The sequence below is a fragment of the Durio zibethinus genome, chromosome 21 (assembly GCF_047325235.1).
Source record: "Durio zibethinus cultivar Kanyao isolate XHJ-2024 chromosome 21, ASM4732523v1, whole genome shotgun sequence".
Lineage (NCBI taxonomy): Eukaryota > Viridiplantae > Streptophyta > Magnoliopsida > Malvales > Malvaceae > Durio > Durio zibethinus.
This window is the reverse complement of record NC_143182.1, coordinates 3,613,285-3,639,765: the sequence shown is the minus strand read 5'-3', so window position 1 is coordinate 3,639,765 and position 26,481 is coordinate 3,613,285. Positions and strand designations below refer to the sequence as shown.

Here is a 26,481-nt window from a genome sequence, read left to right as displayed (position 1 = left end):
AAAAGAAGGCTGAGTCCGCTCTAACGATCTCAAAATAATGTTAGCCGTGCAAAACCTTGTGAGGTGCCAAGCCAACGTAATACGCCTAGCCATCCTCTACTTGCCATGTGGATTGTACGACCACCAGCTCTTAACGGTAGAAATGATAAATATACGATGCAGGGGACCTTCACTTTCAGAGTTTCAGAACCAAGCAAACTTGACTGCAGCTTGGCAGGGCAGGAATTTCATTCAGCATCCTGATCAACGACTGCTTGGAAGTTTGAAACAGAAATATATAGCAAGTCAGTGCCAGTAGTTCTCCTTGCTTTGTATGCTTATACTTTAAGCAGATTGATACATACATAAAACATGTTTCTCACCATTTATCTGTTCAATCTTCATGTTTTCTAACGCATTCTGCAGTGTTTTCTTTAGTGCTCCCTCAACCTTGTGGAGCTTCAATTCCATGGTGACATGATAGAGACATAGAACAGATGTTGAACTTAGGTGTCCTGACCATAAAATTTAAAAAAAAAAAAAGGGAAAATTCAAATAGTTTGAATTCTCAAGTCTGGGTGTCCATAAATTCAGGTAGATTTGCAAGAATTGATGCCCGTGTTTAAGGATTGAACAAGGTTCAAGGATTTGACTAGGAAGCCATACAACCAGAGCTGATCCCTGAACCTTCTCTTGGTTTCTTAGTATGTATGTGCTCGATTGACGCTTGTTCATAGACAAGGTGAAAACTGGAAATAAGCAAAAAAAAAGGTGAGCAATTGTAAGCAGAAGGGGCAGTTGCTCTACACCCACACAGCTATATTTTCGCACTTATTAAATTTTGTTCAAGTGTGTTATTGACCATTATGCAAAGCCTTTTTTGACTATCATGATGTTCTGCCACTGATCTTTGCAGAACAAACAATCTCCAATGACTGCTACAGCTTCAGCTTCAGCTTCAGCTTCCAGCTTTGCATACAAAGCCATGCATGTCAACAATGGAATGGCATCTAGATATGAACTTAAAGCAACACTGACGAAAATCAGGTCATTAGAATCTAAACTGTCTATGACTCACAAAGGATTAAGAAGTTTGAACTCAGTGGATGAATGCCGGATTAGAAGAATAGCGAAAGTAACAACCCAACAGAGAAAATTCAAAAGTGAGGAGGCCAGGCCTTCAAGAACTATTGTTTGTGGGATGACTATGAGTTTTGTTGGAATGGAGGTAGGTCCATGGAGCAAGACTGGTGGACTTGGAGACGTTCTTGGAGGTCTGCCACCTGCAATGGTGGTGAGCTCATAATGCATTGTCCCCTAAAATGTAGTATTCAATTATTTATCTATTGGTGCATGTAGAGTTTGAAGAAAGCATAATTCACCAAAACTTATCCTCCTCTAGGCCAATGGCCATCGTGTCATGACTATCGCTCCACGTTATGACCAGTACAAGGATGCCTGGGATACAGGGGTTATTGTTGAGGTACTTTTCCTTCCTTCCTGCGGAAACTTCAAAAATCATCTCCTTCCAGGAGGTTTCTATTTCAGCAATGTTCCCGTAATTCCTCATATAAATGCACATACACCCTTTGAAATGCTATAGGTTGAAGTTGGAGATAGAACCGAGAAAGTCCGCTTCTTCCACTGCTACAAACGAGGAGTTGATCGCGTGTTCGTGGATCACCCTATGTTTCTTGAAAAGGTCGGTTCTTGTGAATCAGAATTTTTTCCTTCTACATCATAGACAATATATTCTGATCAGTCAGAAATCATAACTAAGGTACTCTTATAACATGAATGAATATCAGGTATGGGGAAAAACCGTATCCAAAATCTATGGCCCAATTGCTGGCGAGGACTATGAAGACAACCAACTTAGGTTCAGCTTGTTATGCCAGGTTGTAGCCTCCCACCTCCATCAAGCATGCTATTCTCTCTACATTGCTTGGTTAATCAAAAGATTTATGCATGTAATTTTGTCAACCAGTTCATTGCTTTCTCTGTTGCTACTGCCTGGTGTTCGCACTCAAATTTTGCTAATTTACGGATTTTAGGCTGCTTTGGAAGCACCGAGGGTTCTGAACCTTAGCAGCAGTAAATATTTCTCAGGGCCATATAGTAAGGACTAAGGACATTTACATGATTCTTACCAACAGAGATTATGCTAAATTGCATAGAAAATGCTGATGTTCTGATCTTCTTGCATGCAGGTGAAGATATTATTTTCATTGCCAATGATTGGCACACTGCCCTTATTCCATGCTACCTGAAATCCATGTATAAACCAAGAGGAATATACAAAAGTGCTAAGGTAAGGTGATTAAACTGCCTGTAATTATAAAAGATTAAGAATTATAGTCGCAATGGGAGCAATAGAAGAAGATCTCACAACTGTATATAAACCAACAGTGAAAACATCTAAGGTACAAACACCTAGATATAACAATTTCTTCGTTTCCAACTAATCTCAACGTAGCATAGAAGTAAAGTAATATATTTAATTGCTCAGATATTATTAAAACTCTGTTATTCTTCAAATCTAGCATACTCTCTAACACAGGCAACTTACATTGTGCTTTCTTACATGGCTAGGTTGCTTTTTGCATCCACAACATTGCTTACCAAGGAAGATTTGCTTTTGCTGACTTCTCACTTCTTAATCTCCCAGACGAATTCAAAAGCTCTTTTGATTTTATTGATGGGTATAAGACTCAATTAGCTTGCAAAAATAATGGGATTCCTTACAGTTAAACCAAAGTTTAATCAATCTACTCTGCAGGTATGATAAACCTGTCAAGGGAAGGAAAATCAATTGGATGAAAGCTGGCATAATAGAGTCAGACAAGGTCTTAACTGTTAGCCCATATTATGCTCAAGAACTTGTTTCTGGCATAGACAAAGGAGTAGAATTGGATAACATTCTTCGGAATTCTGGCATCACCGGAATTGTGAATGGCATGGATGTCCAGGAATGGAACCCGTTGACAGACAAATACATAGCTGTCAAATATGATGCTTCAACTGTAAGAACTTACGAACTTGAACTGGAGAATCATAATTAGCATTGCATCAGGATTACTCAAATATGAGACTCTCAGGTTATGGCTGCAAAGGCTCTTCTGAAGGAAGTCCTCCAAGCTGAAGTAGGTTTGCCAGTGGATAGAAGCATCCCTGTCATAGGTTTCATAGGTAGGCTAGAAGAGCAAAAAGGTTCAGACATTCTTGTAGCAGCCATTCCCCAATTCATTAGAGGAAATGTTCAGATGGTAGTCCTTGTAAGCATCCAAATGGCAACTTTTTTTTTCATCTGTATTAATAATGTAATTACAATTGGGCATGGATTTTTCCTAGAATTAATGCTTACCAAATTTATGTCAGGGGACTGGCAAAAAGCTGATGGAGAAGCGGCTTGAACAGTTGGAAATATTGTACCCTGACAAGGCTCGAGGTGTAGCAAAATTCAATGTTCCGTTGGCTCATATGATTATAGCAGGAGCAGACTTTATTTTGGTTCCGAGCAGATTTGAACCTTGTGGTCTTATTCAGCTGCACGCCATGCGTTATGGAACGGTATGAAGCCCACCCAAAAGATCTCTGATATATTAACTACTTTTAAATATATGTTCGAACTAATTGTATCTTCTTTGTCTTTCTTTCTTTTCTATAATAGATACCCATCGTTGCCTCAACTGGTGGGTTGGTCGACACAGTCAAGGAAGGCTTCACAGGATTTCACATGGGAGCCTTCAACGTTGAGGTAATAACATCACCTGCGTAATTGTTTTCTTCATATGAGGCTAAGAATCTTGAAATTCCACCAACCAGATTTGATCTTGCAGTGTGATGCTGTTGATCCCGTGGATGTAAGCGCAGTGGCAACAACGGTTAAAAGGGCCCTTGCAACTCATGGTACCTCTGCTCTGGCAGAAATGATACAGAATTGCATGGCTCAAGATCTCTCATGGAAGGTAATTACTCTTGCCAAGTATTAAAAACAGCTTGACGCGTGGATTATAATATTCTATAATAAAGTATGTACGTGACTGCTTGGCTGACTACCAAGGATCTAAATAATAACTTGCCCCGACTGATATTAGTTGATTTCTCAATGGCATTGGCACAGGGACCGGCTAAAAAGTGGGAGGAGGTGCTGCTAAGTCTAGGAGTCCCTGGCAGTGAGCCTGGAATTGATGGTGAGGAGATTGCTCCTCTTACCAAGGAAAACGTTGCAACTCCTTGAATGAAGATACTGCTCCTCTTTTCACTTGCCTAACAACTGCACTTTTAAAATTACCTCAGCAGACTTTCTATGTAGAACAGTTTTTTGGTATTTTAACACCGAAATACATTCGAGTTAGTCTGACAAAGTTGTAAAATTTGCAACCTCTAGCACAATATAATGACAGCCCTATTTTGGAGGTTGTAATCCGTATTCCCTTTCAATCATAAATCCTTACATTCAGTCTCAATTTGCTTCGTAAAAAATAACTTTGAAAAATGATTTTTAAAAAATATTTTTATTTTTTAAATTAAATTTTTTTTTGTTATTTGGATAAATTAGTAAAAAAAATATTTTCTATTATTTGATTTTTTTAAAATCTTTTTTTCAAATAATATTAATATAACTATTAAAATATTAAAAATTATTTATTATTAAAATATATTAAAATTATTTATTATTAATATTAAAAAATGATTATATTTTAATAATAATTTTAATATTAAAATATTATGTTGATATAAAAAATACTTAAAATAAAAATACTTATAAGTAAAATTATTATAAAAAATATTAATAAATAATTTTACTCATAAACAATTCTATTTTAAAAAATATCTTTTTTTTTTAATTTATAAGATAATATTTAAAAAAATCTCATTTTTTATTGACTAATAAATTATTTTTCATTAACCGATCAAATTTTTATTAAACAAACATTTAAAAATATGAAAATTATTTTTCAAACGGAACCTATACAAGCTTATCGATACCGTCACACCATACAAATTCCTATTATCAATAGACTTAACAGGAGATGTTAACGTCATGTCCTTTGCAGTAAAGCTATATCATGAAAGATATCAAGTACAAGAAAGTAGCAATTTCCGATAACTGATAATGAACATTCTAACTTGGTAATGCTGAGTCATCATTAGTATCATTTATGGGATTGCTGATAAGTGATTCCAGTCCCAAGTCCCAACCAACCATTTTGGTCGTGGTCACAAATTACAACCAGCAAGCAGAGCACCACGCTAGAAAATTTTGTATCTGATACCAATTATGTCTATGATAATCACCCTTCAATTTTAGACAAAGAAAGAACAGTATTCTCAAGTAACGCTTTCATGTGTCGGTCATGGACAGATTACAGAATCCAAGACAACGGGTTTTCTAGTAAAGGAATAATAAGGTTATAAATAATTGGAGATGAATTGAATAGAACAGATATAATAGAATATTCAGTTAATGTTCTTTGTACCAAAATGCTATATCTGCCAGCCAATACATTTAGCAAAAGGAAAAGGAAAACTGCTAAATCCATGAAACACATAGCAAAATATCAAAGCAATGCTTAAATGACCTACTTTCAGCAAAAATAGAAATAGAGAATGAATATAGCTTACAACCAATGAGCAATGACACCAATGTTAAAGGTACTAACGAGAATCCGTTAGCATGTATAGACAACTATCATGTCAGTTGGGTCAAATCAAGAGATGTCACTAATAGCACAACGAAATACTGATCAAAACAACAATCTGAAACAAAAGCATGCATTGCAATGGAATAAATCATATTAATTCAACAATCAGTGACAAATGGCAAATTGGTCTAGAATACTTATATATATAGGAAGATTCAAACATACAACTCAAAAAGGAATAACTACTCGGCGTCACTTCATTCAAAAAGAGCCATTGTCTTCTAATTAACAGACAAATATCAAAACCAATAAAACTCATAACAGCAACTACCATCATTGCATAATGCCCAAATCACACACTGAAAGGAGCTCCTAATCAAACAAACTGAATCCCATATCATCATCACTCTCTTCCTCTGGCTCTTCCTGCAAAATTACCAAAGAATCATATATCAGAATAAATGGTGCGAAAAAATACTAAAGACAAGGAAATGAGATCTCCACTTTTTTATTTGTAATTTTTAGTCCCACCTTCTTCTTTTCCTCAGCAGGAGGTGGAGCAGCGGCACTACCACCACCACCAGCTGCAATAGGTGCAGCTGCGGCAACCGGAGCACCAGCACCAGCAGCTCCAACATTGGTTATGAGATTCTCAATGTTGCACTTCTCGAAAAGCTTAGCGAACAAACTTGGCCAATAAGATTCAACAGAGACATTTGCAGCCTTCACTAGTGTCGCAATCTTCTCAGCCTATTAGCGACAGTTAAAGAAACAAAAAGAACCCACTTCTTATACATAATGGATATGGCGAATCCCTCATTCTCTCAACAACAATAATCAAAATTCCTATTTTTCCTTTTTTCATTCCACATTCCTATCAAAGAAATTAAAAACAAAATTCAAATTATAAACCATAGGACCCTGAAATGCATAAAGGATACGGTGATGGCGATGCCATCATCATAGAGAATCAAAGCAGCGTAAGAGCAAGCAGATTCGCCGACTGACGACATCGCTTTAACTATTAACATTATAATAAATAAACAATGCAATTAAAACCCAATCGATATAAAGATTTATAATAATATCGAGACTAAAATTGAAAAGGAAATTCTTGGAAATCTCTTGAAGGAAACAATAATTTTCCGGAGAAACAAACAAGAAAAGAGAGAGAAAGGTAGAGAATTACCAGAGAGATGAAATCTGCGAGCGATGGGTTCTGAAGCAAGCTGTGCAGCGCCGCCTTAAATCAACTGTTGCTAGGGTTTCTCTTGGACTTTGAGAAAAGGGGGTTTTAAATAAAAAGTGTAAATTGGGCTCCTATTATTAACTAGGCCCATGAAACCAAACTGGCCCATATTTGAATTTAGGCCTCAGAAAGTTTCTTTTTCCAGGAATAGCGGGTGTTAAAAGAGAATATGTCAATTTTCTTTTTTTTTTTTCTTTTTTTCTTGACTTAATATATAACGAAAAATTTACATTTTCAAAAAATAATGATTTATGTGCTCCAAATATATATTTATTGACTTTTTTTTATCATTTTTAGCTGTGAAAATACCATAGCTTCCTTAATCATACGTACATTTGAATTTTACAATTATTTCAAAATTTTGTTAAAATCGTTAAAAAATTAATCAATTGAATAAATTATCCCTATTGCAATGGGAGCATTTTATCCTAAAAATAGAATTTGACATACCTCTCTACCCTATTGCAAACGGGAGTATTTTACTTGCAATTTTTTATTATAATCATATAATTATTTAATTATAATTAATAATTATATAAAAATCCATTGTTTATAAATATGTATTTCATATAATATTTAAATAGATTATATATAATCATATAATTTTGATTGATTAATTATAATGAAATTTTTATAATTGCAATCGCTCCATAAAACTAATATATATATATATATATGGTCAGATAAAACCAACATATTATTTCACTATATCTCACAATCCTATAATAAAAGCCACTAAATTTGGCCCTGTGATGTTATGCCCACGGTACTAGTCCTTCGTTATTGTAACAAAGCCACTAATAAATGATGACAACGCCAAAATAATTTTTTTAAAAAGGTTCTTACAAGGCTTAAGCTCGTACAAAGTTACTACTAGAATTGACAGCTCAATTCATCCCGATGAGTCTCGATTCAATCTAACTGAGTTAATTTAAAAGAAAAAAAATTTAATTTTCAAATCGAGTAATAATAAAAAAAATTAAAATCAGATTGAGATCGAATTTTAAGTAAATCTAACTTAATATATATAAATTATTTTTTAATTATTTATATAATTTTATATTTATATATTTATATAATTTTATATTTATATTAAAAAATATATTTTATTAATTTCAAATTAGATTGAATGAGATTAAATATTAAATCAAATCGAGTATAATTTTTATATTATCAAATTGAATTGTGTCGAATTCAAATATAAAAAAATAAAAAAAATTTAAATTAAATCAAATTTAAATATTATAAATATAAAATCAAATTAAATTCGAAATAAACAAAAACCCACTCCCAGTCTGTTCCGTAGTCATCCTCAGTCACTACTCACTACCAAGTACTAAGTTATATTTGTTGTTCCTTTTGTTTCCACTATGTCCCGGGTTGTCCAGCTGTGTTTGTCTTTTAATTGATTTCCCAATTGGCTTTAGTTGTCGTTCTTTGATTATTCTAATTAATTCTTAACTATTATTTTAAAAATAATTACTTCTTAACTATTAATATCAACTATAGTTTTGGCAGCAATTTTGGGCGAATTGAATCGTTACAAAATATTTTCTTATTCATTTAGATAAATTAGGTCTACTTTTCTTGCAGTTTGTATCAAAATAAGAGCAATATTAAATTAAAAATGTTGCTAAGATTGTTTTATAAGATCTAAATCTTACCAAACCATCGATAAAAAAGAGAAGTGAATTTCAGACCAACTGAGAATGTGACGCCTTCTGCCATGCAACATGCTGGTTGGCCCATCTTGGACAATTGCGCCAAATGCAAGTACTACCAGAAAAGTAAAACAGATAATGACCCAACACTAAAGTAAAAATGCCTAAAACCAGACGACCCTGAGAGAAAATTAACTAATACAAGAACCTTTCATACTCATTCCTCAACAATGACAATGATGACATGTTAAACAATTACCATTTTTAAATGTTTTGGAACCGACCAACTTCGTTGTTGCAACTTTTATATTTTGTAACAGTTGCTGAGAACAGAGGAGAAGCCCAAAAGAAAAAAAAATCCCTTTACGGTAGTTTATTAATTGGAGTTGGAGGGTGTAAAAGCTACAGCCGTATTTCTCCTATTTCTTCTTTTGACACACTTCAGATGATCTGTTGGATTTATTTTCCCATCATTTTTATAGAAGAAACTTTTCCGGGCTTTCATTGAATTGGAAGGATCAAAACTCAGAAGCATGATATGATACAAGCGGCATGCTTGACTCCGAAACAAGCAAAAGGTATACCCTCCGACAATTGACCTCTTTTTTGTGAGATGCGATCCCCTTGGATTCCAAACACATGCATCAAACCCCAAAAGTGATGATCATGGAAAAGAAGGATTTGATCTATTAATTAAAAAGAATAGCCAATGAAAGCGAAAGATGAAGGACAAAAGCGACGATTATCTGTTAAAAAAAAGAAAAGGAATTAATAGCATCTTATTATCCCAACTAATCCTATCTTTGAAAAAATATCAATCATGAATAATGAACAAACAAAAAAAAAAATTATAAGCTAATGGGTGAGCCATCCAAGCTCGCCTTTTTTCTTGACCAACCAATCAAATTTGGGTTCAAAGATACAAAATCAATCTTCTGAACCACTTGCTACCAGTATGAACAAGACTGTCATCGGATGCTCTCTGCAACCGAGACAAAATCATCTAATAATTAGTGTCTAAGGTAGAATCCAAAGCCAATATTTAGTTTCCACCTGATGCAAATACATGAATGAATATGATTTCTTCTCCTAATGCTAACAACTAATTAAGACTCCCTACTATCCTAGACCAAACATGTATGATGAATTGGTGACTAAAGATGATGATAATAAGACAATCCTATCGGGCATGAAATGAGAATGAATTGTAGACAGTTAGTGGAGCGAGGTTTAAATCTAAAGCGCCCGTTCCATGAATGAACAATCCCCTTCTGAAGTTCTTTAGTTCCATCCCTTGTTATGCTTGGTGATCAGGCATGAACCATCATTCCTTTGAATCAATAAATTGTTGTATTCCTTTTATTCAAATGTTTCCTTTTTGCTTGACCTTTACTTCCCTTTCAAAAGATCTTGATTGTCAGGTAGAAGACACTGTATCCCTCAACACAGATTAACTTGATGGTTTCTTCTCAGTAGGTTTCCCAGAAGCTTGTGAAGGGCCTGGCACTGTTCCCACCACCCCAGTTGTTGCTGTTGTTGCTGGGGGTAGTGATGCAGTTATTGGTGGTGTTGTTACTTCTGTTGTTGCTGTTGTTGTTGTTGTTGTTGTTGTAGTTGTTGTAGTTGTTGCTACCACTGCTGCTGCAGTTGCTGTAGTTGTAGTTGCAACACCTGCGGCATATTTTGTTTGATAATTAACACCTGTTGCATTTTGCATTAAAGTTCTCTTGCAATAGGCATTAAACACCAAGAGATAAACTGATTGAAAACTATTGTAAAAATACTCTCCCAATGTATTTAAAGGTTGCGTAAAACAATCACCTGCAGTAGTTGCTGTAATAGGCATTGAAGATGGAAGTGATAGGATTCCCGTCGAGTTATACTGGTGAGGCAAAAAAGGATATTGTACCATTTGGGGATATTGAACTCCAAAACCATGAGCTTGGCTATTTTGTGCATATTGAGCATAATATGGATAAAAATTATGAAAAATCCCCGGTGTCACTGATGCCCCGGTAGTGTAGTAAGGTGAAAATTGTTGACCTCCAAAGAGACTATAATAGTTCTGCAAAACACCATTAAATTCAGCTAAAGCAATGTCAAGGAACTGACATAGCATATTAGTTATTATTTTTCAATATCTGTTTGTAAACACTAACCAAAGGATAAATGTTGTCTTGTGAATATCCAGTATACCTGAAAGTAAACAAATAAAGGTGGGAGATGAAACAGAATAAATGAAACAATGAAGAGTACTAAAATGCAGGTTAGAAAGAAATGCCATTGGATTTCATTTCTACAATACTTGAACTCACCCGTAAGCTGAGAAAGGAATTGAATATTGACCGGTAGGATGTTGGATATAAGTTGATGAGGAACCATGATAACCAGGCGGTGCCATCAATCCAGGTGCTCTAAACCGTCCTGCCCCTGCATTTAATTGTTCTTCCTAAATTAAATTATTTTATATCTCTAGGAGTTTAGATTCACATTTCGGTTTATCAGATCACATTGACTAGCCACTTATCTTGAGCTTGAAACATTATTGAAATGATGGCAATGAGCCAAGAAGAAAAGGTTTTCCCAATAATAGTAACAAACACGTATCTTCAGCATGAATTAAAAGGGAATGTTAAACATTTGAAATATTATTATCAAACAATGACCTTTTTCTCACCCAAATGACCAAATGTTAGAGTGAATATTGCAAGACTATTTAACATATGCATAAAGATTTGATAATAGATAAGTAGATGGCATTTCGACAAGAATTAATACAAAAAAAAAAAAAAAAGGAAAGGGAAGAAAGAAAGAAACCGTATTGAGGAGTTGTTGGACGAGTCTTTTGTGCACCAAATGAAGCAAGATTGCAGTTTGCTCTCCTTCCATCAATGATAGGAGAAGGGTTTTGACATGCTCTCATAGCTGCCTCTGGATCCTTAAAGGTAACCTGGAAATGAAAATTATTAAGAAGGGATCAACTGTTACTGTTATAGAATGGATAAGAAAATAAATAAACAAGGCTTTTTCAAAAAGGATCAATAAGCTTACAAAGCCATAACCCTTGGATCTCCCTGTATTCTTATCTGTGATTACCACAGCCTCAAGAATCTCTCCAAATTGCTCAAAATAACGCCTCATGGTATCTCTTTGAGTTTCCCAAGCTAATCCACCAACAAAAATTTTTGTAAAAGTTGTGTCATTATACTGCCCTGGATTGTTACCACCCACCATCTGAAATTGCCTTTGTTGAGACATAGAAAACAGACCAGACTCCCCAAATAAAACAGGGAAATAGAGCTTGAAGAAAAAAGGCTAAAGGAACCAAGAACCAAAAATTAAAAAAAAAAACAACCAACCACTCCAGAAGCCAAATATAGAGTGGTTAAAAAATGATAAAACAAAATTATAAAAAAAAAAGGAACTTTGATATAGCCGTTTGTTTGAATGATCACATCAATCAAACCCAAAGCTTTGCTTCCTCTTTGCCCTTCCTCAAGCACTCGTGCACCCGCGTATCCTGTTTTTGTTTTTTTGGTGATGTTCTTCTTCTTCTTCTACCTGTTGTTTTTCTAATGCTATAACTGCTACTTTTTCACAACCAAAACTCCTCAGATTCCTCAACAACGATACCCGTAACAAGAAAATCATTACTGTTGAGAGGGCCAGAAAATAAAAAGAAACACTTATCAACAAGTGTTAAATATATATTATATATACCAAGTTATAACAGAATTAAGAGAGAGAAAGAAAGAAGGGTGATTAAAGGATGAAGAAGCAGCAGGGAAGCGAAAATAAGAAAAAAAAAAAAAAAGACAAAAAAGCTGCTAGTGGGCACCCACGACATTAGTAGGCAAGGTTGTCCAATGAAAATTCAAGGACCCAACCTTTTTCGCTGTATCACCACTTTCTCTATCTTTTGTATTCCAACAAAGAAAAACAAAGACATATACATATATATTATAATATCTATCAGCGTGTGGGAGGGGGGATCTGCTTCGCTGTATCCAACCTTCCATTTTCCTCTCTCTTTCTTCTCCCTCGTAATATTGCATGTTCTGTTTCTGCCATTTGTGGGTCTTTGAGTTATCATTCATTCAACTCTATTTCTACCTTTGGAAATGTCTCTGTCTATTCGGCTCGTTCGACTCCCGTCCTCTGCAGCTTTCCTATTCCCTTAACCCAAAAAGTACAGTATTGGGGTTATGTTTGGTGGGCCAAAACTTTCTGGCACACCCTTCTAAAGTCTTTTTTTTTTTTTTTTTTCTTTAAATTGTTTTGGATAATAGTAATAAATTAAGGAGGTTAACAGTTAATAATTAACCACCCTTGTTTTTCTAGAATAAACACCACAAATTCTCGAAACCCCAAATTGCCCTTAACTAATTTGATCATAAGTGATCATCGTAAGTTTTTTTTTTTTTTTAAGTACAGTTTTAATTATATAAAAAAATATTATAAATATTTAAATTTAAATTTTAAATTTTATTTTTTAAAAATAATTATATAAATTAAACGAATTAAATTTTGAATCAATCACCCTAAACTTTGTTCGACTACATAATTAAACATTTGAAAAAAAAATAATTGAACATCATTAATGTTTTGTCCATTGTACATTAATCAAACCCATCCTAATTTCATCTAAACATTATCCACTGACATGCCTTCCCATTTTGACAACAAGGGTCCCCTCTTAAATCATGCTGTTTTTACCAAATCCATATATATCACTATAATTAAACAAAACAAAATAAGCTATATATATATTTACATAACAGAAAATAAAGGCCTTGGAGTTTCTAATGTAGCAATTCTCAATAGGTTAAATTTATCTATTTCTATTTCCTGATTTTTCATCTATTATATAATAATTAAAAAATAAAAAGGATAAACAATAAAAATAGAAAGAAACTTAGTGGTGAGCGTCAAAGCGTAGTAAGCGGCGTTTATAATGGAAAAAAAAAAAGGGTAACGATATTTTTACCGGATATTACCAGTGATTAAAAATCGTCTGGAACCCAAATCATGACTGTCGCTACTAACGCCAACGGCCATGGACTGTCGAAGAGTTCGGTCAAACCTCTTTTTTTTAACTTTTTTTTATGCTTTTAAATTATTCAGCACTTTTCCCTTCTCGGATTTTTTTTTCTTGCTTGCTTGTTTGATTTATAGTTGCCAACTCTGGGGATTTGTCGACTCTCTTGGCGGCTAGTAGCCTACTACACGGAGGCTGAGCTTGGGAGGATGGGACTGTAGGTTTTAGCCAACTAAGCGTTGATAATGACAGCAATCCAAATCTGAATTTTTTTCGAGTAAGTTTAGATAAAATCAAAACTCCTAAATCCCTAATCTAATTCACAGCCATAGCTCATTGGTTCTCTCAATAACAACCCTAGTTTTATTTTCTCATAATCTTTTTGTCTATTTTGATAAAAGTTATTTATATTGTGCAAATTGTTGACAATTTTTCAATTCTAAAAACGAGATTGAAAAGCTATCACTCCTTTCGTTATATTAATTTAAAAAATAAACAAATTAGTATGATAATTACATAAATAATTGATAATATTTTAATCTACTTATGAAATTTAATCTCATTATCGATAAATAAAAAGTTTATTTTATTTGTTATTTTTTATATTTAAAATTATCGAAATTTAAATTATAATTTAATATTTTGCTAACAAATCATGCTTGAGTATTTATCATGTTAAAAAGCTACTTATTAAAAAGTTTACAAAAAAATTAAAAGGGAAAAGTCAAGCTGCATGTATATAATAATCAGATAAAACTTTAATTCTCTTGTTGCATGCATGTGGGGATGGTTATTTTGATTCTATAAGATGTCTACCTCCATATAGTCCACCTACATTTTCATAATATTTTTTTATTATGAAAAAGAATGTTTAAGGACATCAATGAATTGCTTCTCTCTTTGTGCTATATTGACTATGCACTTCAATCTTTGAATTTGGTGTGGTGGGGATGTTATGTTTCATGCACAAATGATATCATTTTTTTTCTTAAAAAATGCATAGGTGAAGATTAAAGAACAGATTTGACTCATGATTGCCACATTTCAAATTTAGGCCTAAATTTTGTAAATATTAAGAAAAAAATGATTGGATGGGACGATACTCTAACAGTATTTGTTTGCTTTCATGGTTTCACTTGATTCAACTTGTGGTGCATGCAGCATGCCCCATTTCATTTGATTCATAAGACAAAATTATTTTCATAATGGTTCAAAAAATTAATGTAAAAAAAATGCAATTTTACTACTACATTTCTATGGTTGGTTCAAATTTATCACCAAGATTTCAATTGATGTAATTTTATCACCATATTTTTTATTTTGAAACAAATTTATGATCATATTTTAAAGTTTGGAGCATTTAAAAATTACTTTTTTAAAGTGGAAAAACAAAAACATTAAAAAAAATGAAAATTCGAGTCATAGAAAAAGTGTGAGAAGATGTTGTTGGAGGTTGGCTTAGAAACAAGCAAGCCGAGCTGAGACAATGGAAAAAGTTTAATTAGAAAAAGTGTAGGAAAGGATAAAGATGACGTTGGAGGCTGGCTTGGAGACAACCAAGCCGAGCTGAGACATTGAAAAAAGTTTAATTAGGCGTTGTCGGATATATCATTGAAATTTTTTATTTCATTGACAATAAAAATTTTTAATATGTTTGACTATATTTTAAAATTCATTTTAAAATTTTTTAATAAAAAAGTGTTAAATAAAATAAGTAGTTATAAATCTACTTATTATTTAATGCAAAAAAATATTTAATAAATTCTTTTAAAATTTTTAAAATTATTATTATTTAAATAATTTTTCATTATCTACATTAAAAATAAAAAGATAAAATGATTAATTTTCAGATTTTAATCTTCTACAATTATAAATAATATAATTTTATTAAAGTATTAAATTAAATTTATAATTAAATTAATACTTATCAAATTTAATATTAAAAGCTTCGTACTTAATCTTTTAATTTATCAAAAAGAATCTTAAAAAAAAAGCGTTGGAATAATTGAAAATGCGTGGAGTGTCGTACTATTCATCCACATGAAGACTACAAAAAGAAAAGCAGCACGGTCAAGCGTCAGAGGCTCGCACATGCAACTGGCCGGTGCTTTGCTTTCCATTATTATCTTCGATTTTTCTTCATCAAGATTTCTTTCAGGCCGTTAGATGGCGGATTAGAATACTTGTGAAGTTAAAATCGGACGGTGAATAGAGAATTATGGTGCATTATTGACAGTGGGAGATAACGTAGGTGATTGGGGGGAGGCCCCTGCATATGATGAGTGGGAAGCGCGTGAGACTGTAACGTGGGGAGATATGTTTTTCTCTTTTCTATGACCTTTGCATTATCCGTTCATTCTACTATTTAATTTATTTTCCTTTTAATTACATCAGGTGTCAATTTCTTGACACGTACCAACTCCTCCATGCTCTTTTTTTTTTTTTTTGGCGCAACCATATGCCAAGTCTTAATCTCACTCCTTTTTCGACGGTGGGGAGCATGTAATATAACTCCAATTTATGATTTTTTTTTTATCTACTACTAGAATCCAAACAATATTTATATTTCCGAAAATCCGAATATTTCCCTCATAACGTTCTAATTTAATGTGTAAGTTCAAAATTTAAACCATTGTCCTAGGGAAAGTTGAAAGTAGTCATCAGTATCGGTCTCATCGGCTTGTACTTATACATACCGTTTTTAGAAGAAAATCAATCTATATAATTTTGTGTATCGGTTTGTCTTTCGTATCAATCAATAGTGATCATGTCAATTCGAACGGATCATGCCAGTTGATATAACATTTTACATTTTACATTTTGTATTTTGTATTTTTTTAATTTTTAAACTTATTTTATTCTTTTAATCGATTCTTAATACTTTTTTTTTATAAAATTTTATTTTTCATAATTTCATCAAAAAAATAATATAAGTTCTTAACTTAAGCTATTGAACTATAACTTACTGTATTTTCCTAATATTTGTATATTAGTTTCATTTATTCGAGATATGAAAATTTTAGGTATTAAATGTTTATAATTTTTAAAATCTATATTAACATATAAATGTATGTAATCGAAGTATATTTATATGTGTATATATACATTATAGATAAATTATTAAAAATGCATGTAAATTCATAAACATCTATATTCGTACGTACTTGCACCATAACAAAAATGATACGCTTACCAGTACAGTACTGACTATTAAGATTGCAAGAGAAATAACTATTTGCTATCTTATTTAAAATATATATTTGTTATCTTATGCTATTTGTTCAAGGAAAATGTTACATTGTGTGAAAAACATTAGTTAAAATAAATTTGTACTTTAAAAAAACTGCAATTCATATTATTTTATTTTATTTTATTTTTTGTACATAAAAATGATTACAATTGTTTAAAGAATATAGGATTTAGGCCTTACAATATATATCAAATGCAATTAAAAGAAAATTTTATAAATTTTTTAAAAATACTGATTAATATGTTCTTTCTAAATATCATTTTAAATACTTAACAAACTTAACAAAATAGAACCATTAGTTCATTAGCAAAAACTGCTTTTTTCTTGAAATTACAGTTGTAAAACTTAATGTGTGCAGACAAACAGTAATGTCTAACCATAGACCTTAGCTTACGAGGGTAGGACTTATGACGTTGAGATTTAGGAGGGCCGCCTAGAAAGTACCCGTAGCTGCGAGCAATTTGAAGTGACGGGCCCAGCTGTTGGAACCTGCGAACGGAACAACATTCTTTCGGTCGGTCACCGAAGACTCTATAAATTTTGTGGAGCTAATTTGCCGTGCCCAACCGCCAATCCATATAACCGATGCCATTCGTCAAACCAAAATACAGCACGGCATTCCTACCAAACTGGGACCTATCGTGAACAGCTAAGAATTATTCATTTATACCCTGTTTTCCATCCAAATATTGATTTGCTATCCCATGTTTGATTTCGTGACCGCCATCCTGGCTGGCTGGCTGGCTGGCGTCTTTTCATTTGTTCAAAAAGTAAATCCCCAAAAAAGAAAAACCTTTTTCATAATTCATACAAATCCCATATAAATAAAGTTAAAAAAAAAAAAAATCAGGAATCCAACATCGATGTTTCGGCCCAAGGCATTGATCAACGAAACCATTTCATTGACTTTTGGATATCTTTAACACTTAAGAACCCAAGAAATGTCGAACTCTGGAAGTCTAGCCCACCCTCAACTATTGCCCTTGAAGCACTGGGACTTGTGTCACCCAAAGCAACCCAAACATTCTATTTTACAAATCATAACAATTAACAACAATTTTCTTTGCTTTTTGGATTAAAAGATCATATTTTCATTTTGTTTGATAGAAACAAAATTGAAAACATACCCAACTTTCTTTTTTCTCACGTAAGATCTCTTACAACTCTCATTTCCAAATCATTCTTCATCAATAGTACTCAAACTCAAACGCTTTAATGTTGAATCCTCCGAAACATGACTTTGTCCAACTACAACATGAGGAGACAATCTACCTTCCAAGCATTCCTTAACAATCAAGCGACCAAGGTCGGAATTCCCTTCGCTCATATCCGCATGTGCCTTCAGCTCTTGCAGTTGCCTTTTAGTCATACGCACCTTAATCCTCATAGGGCTTGACGGTGCATCCAAGCTCTTCCTTCTCTCATCCTGATCTTCTCGGTTCTTCATCATCTCAATAGCGTTTTCCAAACGTTTCACCATCAAGGTTGATCTCCCAAACCAATTCCCCATTCCCGTCTCGCTCTCTCTCTCTCTGTCAATATATGTAAATGTGGTAACGTACTTTCCCTTTATATAAGAGCAATCAATTCCCTGTCATAAATACGCAAACCCACGCACGAGAACTGTATGGGGGGTTGGTGCCTGCCAGTCAATCCATGTTTTCAATGGGAATTTCCTGAAAAAACTTGGCCTTTCAGGCATCAGTTATGCCTTTTCATACACACGTTAGAAAAATTAAATGTAACGTACAATTGGTCCCTTCGGCCCTTGCGCCTGGTTTCTAGTTAGAAGCCTGAGACTTTACGCCAATTATTTATGAGATTGAGAGCCTATTAATTACTATTAATTCAAAACAATTACAGATGGCAGCAGGCAATTAAGTTGGTCCCCAACAGTAAGCCGTGAACTTAAAAGGATTTTGTTTCACAGTCCGCACGAATTAAATGACAAAAAATGGGGGATTAATTTTAGATTAAAAAAAAATTTGGGGATGAAATGAATGCTCATTTAATTAATTAGTCACGTACTCATGTTTATATCACAGTTTTTTTATAAAAAAAATCTTAATGTATAGATATTTATATTTATTAAACATTATTTTTTAAAATAATTATATAAATTAAATTCAAATTCAAATTCGATAACCCTTATAATGTTGTTATAGTCGGACTTGAAAGTTGAATGCAGCCGATCTTAATTTAAAAGACAAAAAAATAAATTAACCAATACCTATAACCATGGGAAAAGGGCCAAACGCAACAACTAAGATAAGACTTACGAGTCATGCGTTATATCATTACTCTCTCTATCATTGAGTGTGAGTTCCCGTGATTCTTGTCTTGTCTCAGAGTCTGCTTTTTGTTGCACGTTACTTGCTTATGAGTTATGGTTAGTTTCAAAATTAATCATCTCTAATTTATTTTATATATAATTGTAACTGACATAAAAAAAATTTACTTGTAACATGTGTTACAGTTTTGTTTTCCTTGTAAGCACATTCTTTAGTCCTCATGATTCAATGAAAAACTAAATATTTGTTTGTCATAATTTTCAGATCAATTATTTAACTTTAAGAAATTGAAGATAAGTCCAATGAAGGTGTGGACAAAATGCATTTTAACTTTATACTCCCTCCTTCCTAAAATAATTGTCTCCTAAAGATTTTTTTTTTTTGTCAAAATAATTCTACTTAGATTTTATTTTTTTAAAAATATAATATTATATAAAAATTTTAAAAATATATGCTTTAAAATTTTTGAAACTCAAAATTTACAAATCTTATTTTTAATTTTATTATTTTATTTAAAATAATGACAAAAGTTGAGTTAGTTGGACAAAAAAAAGTCATAAAGAGAATAATTTTGGGACATAGAGACTAGTATAAATAGGGATGATAACATATCAGATTGAGATGTGTTTTTACTCGTTATAAATCTAATCTGATTTTATATCCATAATATTCGAACTCGATTTGACATAATTTTTTAAAAATTATTTTATACCAAAAATTGATTTGACTCTACTCAATTTAAAATTAATAAAATATTGTTTTTAATATAAATATAAATAAATATAAAATAAAAATAAATCAATATAAATTTAAATAAATGATTAAAAATAATTTTTTACAAATATATATAGGGTCAGATCGGAGTGGGTTTGCCTAAACCCAATCCCGACCCAACCCTAAAATTTTTTTATTGTTACCTAATCCAACCAAAAATTCGATAAAAAAAAAAGACCCTAAACAATCTGGTCGAATAGGAAACCATCGATTATGAGGGGTTTGCCATCCCTAAGTATAAAAGTTAGGATATATAATATCCATAGTCTTTAAACTTTGAATTAAATTTTATTTTGATCTTTAATATTTAAAAATTTTAATTGGATTATAATTGATTAAAATTATATTATTTTGATCATTCCGTTTATATAACTATCTAAATTAAACGTTAATATCAATTGGTATCATATGAATAGTATCAACTAACATCTCACGTGGTAGATAAAATGATTAAAATAAAATTTTACTCAAAGTTTAGAGACTAGTGATACTACTATCTTGATTTTTTTATATTTAATATTTTTTAATATTTTTTAATTATAATATACTTTATTCATTAAATATTTTTTATTTTTAATAAAAATAGATTTTCAAAAATTAATATTTTATAAAATATATTTAAAATATAAACAAATTTTGGATAATAACATCATTTTAGTCCCTAAACTTTGAACAAAATTCTATTTCGATCTCTTTGTTTGTCATACGAGATCTCAGTTGACACCATTCATGTGACATCAAGTAACATTTTCTGTTAATTTAAATGGTTTTTATAAATGAAAATGATCAAATTATGACAATTTTTAGTAATTAGGGATTCAATTAAAATTTGGTAAAAATAAAAAATCAAAATAAAATTTGAATAAAAATTTAAAAATCATGGATGTTATTAACTCTAAAAGTTGAAACTCTAAATTTAGTTAAAGAAAAAATCAAAATGAGAATTCGATAACGATTCAATGAAAAAACTTTATAAATTAAAATTGTATGATCAACTATTTTTATCGATAGTGTATGAAATAATGATAATTATTATTTTAAATAATTTTAATTTAATATAAGATTCAATATTTATAAACACTAGTTAAGAATAATTAAATTACTATTTCAATAAAATTTACCTTAATATACTAATTTCACTAAATTAAAAAACTAATACGCTAATTATAATTTTATTTTTTAAATACTGATTAACTTTTCTCTTTAATATATTAGAACTTTTCAAAAGTTTCCATTTAGATGCATTTTTTTTCACTACAATTTCAATTGGGCCTTTAAAAAATAAAACAGTTCCGGTCCAACCTAATGGGCTTTTATGGGATTGCTCAAAGTTTAAAGGGTTTAATTGAAGAATTTCAACGTCTGTGGGTGGGTTGTATCGGTAACTGAAATGCTAAAGTAAGAGCAAGAGAAAGGTGAACCAGAAAAAAAATAAATAAATAAAGTGACAATTTATAGTCCGAAGCCCTGATGCTGCGATCTTCTTCTAGCATGCAATGATATGATTCTCAACGGCTTTCAATTCTCAACAGTTCTTTCTCAGCCAAAGCCATCATGCCTCCAACTATATAGATATATAGTGATGATCGCAAAGGACAAATCATCGACGTACCAAAGCCAGAGGTGAATAAAATGTATGCAAATTGGTCACTATTATGCCGATATTTGAAAGTTCGAACCGTTAGTTATAATTATCTACATGACTTAATAAATAATTAATGTAACGATTAAAGTTTAATTTCTCCCTGCAGATGTGTTATCACCTCTAATTACCTACTAGCTTCAAAATTTGAGTAATTTTGCCAAACCTAATCCTTAATCATCAGCAAACCTGTCTCCCAAGTTATTAAAAGCAGATAATTACTTCATAATTAATCCCACATCTTTATCGAAATAGGATAATATTATTTGCATATGCTATGCATATCTAATGATCATTTTAAGCATAACAAAAGAGAAAATATGACTCGTTTGTTTTATGTTATGTTTAAAGTGAGAATGAAGTGTGTATAGAGTGTACCAAAGAAAGAACATAAAGTTTTCGGGCAAATTTTTGTTCTAATTTGTAAATACCAACAGAAGTTTCCTACATTTAGCCAAGCCTAGCCCTAAACATTTCTAAGCCACTTGTAAAGAATCTACCTACTTTAGAGGGTTATTAGTCCATCATTTCATAACCATGGTTGAAAATTTTGACTGAGTTCAACGAGTGCCATTGCTACCGAAAGCTGTAAATATGCTCCGTTGTCGTCCTTTAATGATTCATCTAAGCAATATATAGGATCCATTCCTATATATTTGACTAGGTGTTATAAACTAGAAGTGGAGTCCTATATGATTAATGGATCAGCTTTCATTTTCATTGAGATCAATCTGAATCTCCTGGTCCATTCCTGTCTTTGACCTACCCAATATATATATATATATATATTGTTGGGTTTTCAACATCCCTCCAAACTTGTACGTTAGTATAAAAAAACTTGATTTGTCGGCTCACTGGAAAATAAACTTCACTTGAGTATATATATATTTTGTTGGGTTTTCAACATCTCTCCAAACTTATACGTTAGTATGAAAAAACTTGATTTGTCGCCTCACTGGAAAATAAACTTCACTTGAGCAAATACGAGACGACGTTAATTTCCATGGTACAAGTCAATGAAACCACTCCCAAGGTTTAATTTTGCTCCCGAGCATAACGATATATGCTCAAGAGTCAAGATTAAGCAATCCGACATTTCTATTCTTTTCATGACGGAGTCGCCGAAAACTGGGCTCCACTTGTTAAAAGCAAACGGTAAAAAGGAATGAGCACACTTGATGGTGCAATTGACCATGATGAACATGATCTCAAATGCTTATGTAGTCTTGACGGACCAAACGTTGACTTTTTACTTACAAAAAAATGAAATTAAAAAAAAAGAAAGAAAGAAAGAAAAAGAATAGATATTCCATATCCAAATTCTTCTTATCTTCTGGTTTTTAGTTATATTTCCTTTCCAATATCAACGGTGCATCTTTCTCTTACCATCCAAGCAAAGAAAAGTGGGCCATCCCACTACAAAAGCCACAAGATTTTAGACTTTGGGATGGCAAGGGCAAGGATACTTGTGTCGGCTACGCACCGACGAAAGGAAACCCTTAAGAAAACCCTTTCCTCTCATTCTCACCTCTTCATCTGTTTTTCTCCACTTATATTTCAACAAGATTTTAAAGATTCCATTCCATAAAACCACAAAGCTGCCTTTCCCTATCTAAAAACGATAGCAAGAAGAAGATTATTAGCACCGAAGACCTAATATGGGCAATTGTGTGTTCAAAGGGTTTGGAGAAGTTGAAGAAATGGTAAAAGTGGTAACATCCAGTGGCGGCATCATGGAGTTATTCGCACCCATCACGGCAGAGTGCATAACCAACGAGTTCCCAGGCCATGCCATTTACCGCAAACATGACTTGTTCTCTCAGCCTCTCCTTCACAACGAAGAGCTTCATGCAGGCGAGCTCTATTATCTCCTCCCTCGCACCAACAACTTCGCAAAACAAAACGGTCAAAACAACAACCTTGAAAGCAAGAGTAACAGTATTATATCAACTTCTTCATCTATGAATACTCCATATCGCATGTCGTTTGATCAGCAAAGGGTGTTGAAGAGAACCGAAGCGGAGGTGCTGCCGAGGTATAACAGCAGTGGCGTGTGGAAGGTGAAGCTGGTGATAAGTCCAGACCAATTAGCAGAAATCCTGGCGCAGGAGGCTCGAACGGAGGCGTTGATAGAGAGCGTGAGGACGGTGGCTAAGTGTGGAAATGGGGTGTCATCGGTGGCTAATTCTGATCAATGGAGTGTTTCTAGTAGTTGGAAAGGATCCTTGGGAAAATATGCTGAATATAGATGGTGACTTCATTATAATTAGTGTGCAATTAATATTAGTATTGTGTTACATATATCATGTTTCTTTAGTAAGTATTTTCTCTAGATTGTAGAATATTTAATGGTGTTAATTTTCTTCATCTTGGAAGTGAAAAATGGTAGCTAACTTAGTGCCATGCGTGTGATTACAATATGTAAGCGACATATAATTCTTTGGGCTTTTTACAAGCAAATTATAAAAGGGTATTTTTCATTTTTAAAAGGGGAACACCAAAGTGATGAAATGATTCACGACAAGTTTAAATGGCTGAGAAACATATGATATTTTTTTCTTGACGTCTCATATTTGGTTTCTTTGCGGATTCTCCCAAACACTTACATATACTGTATGGATATTGCATAATAATAAGTGCTGGTTTTCATTTTAAAGAATACAATTTTACATGAACAAATTAAGTTCAACTGCAAATCAAGGTTGAGTGTAGGTTCTGTTCGATGCTAGGCATCCTAAAAAGTACCTTTTTGACAAAGATGTAATCACCGCCCAAAAAGATAATGAAATTGTCGTCGTCTTTTGCTTTTCCTCCATATTTAAATATTTACTAACAACAGTGCTTTCACCCCCTGCTTAATTTAATATTTGTGAAAAAACCACCAAATTACTTCTCTTGCAACTTGCAACCTAAATTAATAAACTCAGCCAAAAAAAAAAAAACATTCCTGTTTTCTTTCCTAGTAGTAATTAAATAGTCCTTTGTCTCATTTATTACTGTTATTTAATTTAATTTATTTTCGATATGTCTCATTTACATTTCAATTATCAAAATATAAGTTAAAAAAAAAAATCTCTTATCTCATTCATTCATCTTCAAAACAAGAGAGATTTGTTTCAAGTTAAGATAGGCACTGGGCATGGTTAGCGTTTGGGTTTAGCTTGTGACAGACTTGTGCCCATTAGGAGTGGTTATGGGCTTCTGGCTCGACTAAACTAATCTAATAACAAACTTTCTGTCATCCGATCCAACAAAAGCCCAAATGGCAGCCCAGGCCAACATCTGTACGGCCCATTGAATTCTCCACATGATATCGAGCAACGTAAAACGAATAAAAAACCTGATTAATTTTTTATTCAAGAAAGGTGAGAATTTAAACTTTAAAATTTTTTTGAACGGATAAAATGATCGGCGTGCTTGGTTCTATTATTGATATTGCACGGTCGAGGCGAATATAAAGCATGTGCATTGGACAACTGAAGTCTTCAAGGGCCTATTGAAAAGATGGCCTGTTTTTTTTATAGAAAGCGAGAAGCAAAATGGGAAAAATAATTGAGGGGCAGCTTTCTACCAACCGAATACCCTTAACATGGCTTCTTAACCTGAAACCTAAAAAACACCTAAAATTATGAAAAGAAAACATTAGCCACCTTTATCAACGCGGCATTTATCAACTTTCCATGCAAAAAGTGATAACTTTCTTCCTCTCAATTTCTTTACTTGTCTCAACAGGACCAGTTCTTGCAAGGCTTTGATGCTATAGACGACCATCCAATTAAGGAGCAAATAATATTCTTCTTTTATTGTACGGTGATGTTTAAAGTCTTTTTGAGAGAGAGAGAGAGAGAGAGAGAGAGAGAGAGAGAGATTGGTCGTCACCTTTCATTTATTGCTTTCACGATTTTAATTTATTTTTAGTTAGGCAGTTTGTATCAACTATTGAGTTCTCTTTTTTTCCTTAATTTTAGGCTCAACTATTGCATTATATATCTGAAGCTCATGAATTATATTACTTGTTATCAGCAATTGGTCGTTTACAAATTTCACAAAAATGAATAAGCCATAGGAAATTTAGGAGAATTCACATATATCTTGTTTATTCTTTCGATTGTGTGATTAGGAAATGTAACATAAAGTGAAAAATGCTTAATTGTGTGTTTTGTTTGCTGGGCTATCCATAGAAAGTCACCTAATTATTTTGTTATCCTTTCCTGAAAGTAAACATTAATTATCTTCATTAATTCAAACTTTTAAGTGATTATTGCCCATTTTAAATGGGATTTTACTTAATCATTGGATTTGTAATTTTATTAGTGAGTACACTCATTGCTAAAAATGTATAGCTAGTCAAAAACTTAATCAAATGAATTTTCATGAAAACAAGAAAAAATTCATTGGATCTAACACGAAAGTGGTGCAAGCATATGCAATGTATTGGAGTAGGAACTAGCTAGGTTAGCTAGTTGCTCAACCATTTACATCAGTGCCACCAGAAAAGACCAAAAAGATGTAAGAAATGCAAAACGGCCTGTGAATCAAATGATAATTTCGTGAACGTTATTGTGTAGTTGGTGAAAACTGCAAATGTGATAAAGGATCTATTTCATTAATGAAAAATTTTCATTTTCATCGTTTATTTTTCACAATTATATTTAAGAAGGGGTGATTGTGATTTTGCTGACCAGATTTTTAAATTTGATTATATTATAAGTTTAACATTCATTTCCCGAACTAAGAAAAAAAAAAAAAATAGAAAGAAAGCTATAATTAAGCTAGAACAATATGATGGCAACGGTTCATCTCAACAATCTTATCAATTTCGGGCTAGGTCTTTATATTTTTTTTTGTTTGGCTTTATCCATACTTAACATGTTTGAATATGTGATCTCTACTTCCTACTAACCATAAGTTGACCCTAAATTTATTTTATGTAATATATTGACCCCTCT

General features: G+C 32.5%; 5 protein-coding genes across 15 annotated transcripts; 2 read left to right on the top strand and 3 right to left on the bottom strand.

The window, feature by feature from the left end:
* Positions 1-160: 160 nt before the first annotated feature.
* LOC111305992 (granule-bound starch synthase 1, chloroplastic/amyloplastic-like) lies at positions 161-4,448 on the top strand. 4 transcript variants are annotated; one of them, XM_089750502.1, is made up of 15 exons: positions 161-284; positions 574-750; positions 896-1,273; positions 1,382-1,462; positions 1,583-1,681; positions 1,788-1,877; positions 2,034-2,097; positions 2,190-2,290; positions 2,572-2,681; positions 2,759-3,002; positions 3,078-3,254; positions 3,358-3,549; positions 3,650-3,736; positions 3,819-3,947; positions 4,103-4,448. In XM_089750502.1, exons 3-15 carry the CDS (start codon positions 911-913, stop codon positions 4,217-4,219), a joined length of 1,854 nt encoding a protein of 617 aa, XP_089606628.1. In that variant the 5' UTR covers positions 161-284; positions 574-750; positions 896-910; the 3' UTR covers positions 4,220-4,448. The 4 variants fall into 4 exon arrangements, with proteins under 4 accessions (XP_089606628.1, XP_089606626.1, XP_089606627.1 ...); XM_089750500.1 differs by having other exon boundaries at positions 164-284; positions 406-750; XM_089750501.1 differs by having other exon boundaries at positions 178-284; positions 418-750.
* A 1,348-nt stretch (positions 4,449-5,796) lies between these two features.
* On the bottom strand, positions 5,797-6,910 carry LOC111305990 (uncharacterized). The gene is made up of 4 exons (XM_022903880.2): positions 6,817-6,910; positions 6,569-6,648; positions 6,159-6,377; positions 5,797-6,053 (listed from the first exon to the last, which is right to left on the bottom strand). The coding sequence occupies exons 2-4, from the start codon at positions 6,638-6,640 to the stop codon at positions 6,000-6,002; spliced, it is 345 nt and encodes a 114-aa protein (XP_022759615.1). The 5' UTR covers positions 6,641-6,648; positions 6,817-6,910; the 3' UTR covers positions 5,797-5,999.
* Positions 6,911-9,279: 2,369 nt separating this feature from the next.
* On the bottom strand, positions 9,280-13,673 carry LOC111304878 (RNA-binding (RRM/RBD/RNP motifs) family protein). Of its 8 annotated transcripts, none has more exons than XM_089750204.1 (7): positions 12,380-12,468; positions 11,589-12,190; positions 11,355-11,487; positions 10,853-10,967; positions 10,697-10,733; positions 10,359-10,602; positions 9,280-10,208 (listed from the first exon to the last, which is right to left on the bottom strand). In XM_089750204.1, the coding sequence occupies exons 2-7, from the start codon at positions 11,793-11,795 to the stop codon at positions 9,988-9,990; spliced, it is 957 nt and encodes a 318-aa protein (XP_089606330.1). In that variant the 5' UTR covers positions 11,796-12,190; positions 12,380-12,468; the 3' UTR covers positions 9,280-9,987. The 8 variants fall into 8 exon arrangements, with proteins under 8 accessions (XP_089606330.1, XP_022757614.1, XP_089606331.1 ...); XM_022901879.2 differs by having other exon boundaries at positions 9,280-10,238; positions 12,425-12,468; XM_089750205.1 differs by having other exon boundaries at positions 12,425-12,468.
* A 4,033-nt stretch (positions 13,674-17,706) lies between these two features.
* Positions 17,707-18,663, bottom strand: LOC111305989 (uncharacterized). The gene has a single exon (XM_022903879.2). It carries the CDS (start codon positions 18,333-18,335, stop codon positions 18,003-18,005), a length of 333 nt encoding a protein of 110 aa, XP_022759614.2. The 5' UTR covers positions 18,336-18,663; the 3' UTR covers positions 17,707-18,002.
* Positions 18,664-22,981: 4,318 nt separating this feature from the next.
* LOC111305988 (UvrABC system protein C) lies at positions 22,982-24,021 on the top strand. The gene has a single exon (XM_022903878.2). The coding sequence runs from the start codon at positions 23,191-23,193 to the stop codon at positions 23,785-23,787; it is 597 nt and encodes a 198-aa protein (XP_022759613.2). The 5' UTR covers positions 22,982-23,190; the 3' UTR covers positions 23,788-24,021.
* The last annotated feature ends 2,460 nt before the right edge of the window (positions 24,022-26,481 follow it).

What these genes read in the sequence shown, in the direction of transcription:
- LOC111305992 (XM_089750502.1), top strand. Translation starts at nt 911, where the DNA reads ATGACTGCTACAGCTTCAGCTTCAGCTTCAGCTTCCAGCTTTGCATAC. An exon ending in ATACAGGGGTTATTGTTGAG is followed by an intron (nt 1,463 to 1,582) that starts GTACTTTTCCTT and finishes GAAATGCTATAG; the next exon opens with GTTGAAGTTGGAGATAGAAC. An exon ending in ACGCCATGCGTTATGGAACG is followed by an intron (nt 3,550 to 3,649) that starts GTATGAAGCCCA and finishes TTTCTATAATAG; the next exon opens with ATACCCATCGTTGCCTCAAC.
- LOC111305990 (XM_022903880.2), bottom strand. Translation starts at nt 6,640, where the DNA reads ATGTCGTCAGTCGGCGAATCTGCTTGCTCTTACGCTGCTTTGATTCTC. An exon ending in ATGATGGCATCGCCATCACC is followed by an intron (nt 6,378 to 6,568) that starts GTATCCTTTATG and finishes TGTCGCTAATAG; the next exon opens with GCTGAGAAGATTGCGACACT. An exon ending in CTGCTGAGGAAAAGAAGAAG is followed by an intron (nt 6,054 to 6,158) that starts GTGGGACTAAAA and finishes GTAATTTTGCAG; the next exon opens with GAAGAGCCAGAGGAAGAGAG.
- LOC111304878 (XM_089750203.1), bottom strand. Translation starts at nt 11,795, where the DNA reads ATGTCTCAACAAAGGCAATTTCAGATGGTGGGTGGTAACAATCCAGGG. An exon ending in ATTCCTTTCTCAGCTTACGG is followed by an intron (nt 10,734 to 10,852) that starts GTGAGTTCAAGT and finishes GTTTACTTTCAG; the next exon opens with GTATACTGGATATTCACAAG. An exon ending in AAGACAACATTTATCCTTTG is followed by an intron (nt 10,603 to 10,696) that starts GTTAGTGTTTAC and finishes GGTGTTTTGCAG; the next exon opens with AACTATTATAGTCTCTTTGG.
- LOC111305989 (XM_022903879.2), bottom strand. Translation starts at nt 18,335, where the DNA reads ATGGGGAATTGGTTTGGGAGATCAACCTTGATGGTGAAACGTTTGGAA.
- LOC111305988 (XM_022903878.2), top strand. Translation starts at nt 23,191, where the DNA reads ATGGGCAATTGTGTGTTCAAAGGGTTTGGAGAAGTTGAAGAAATGGTA.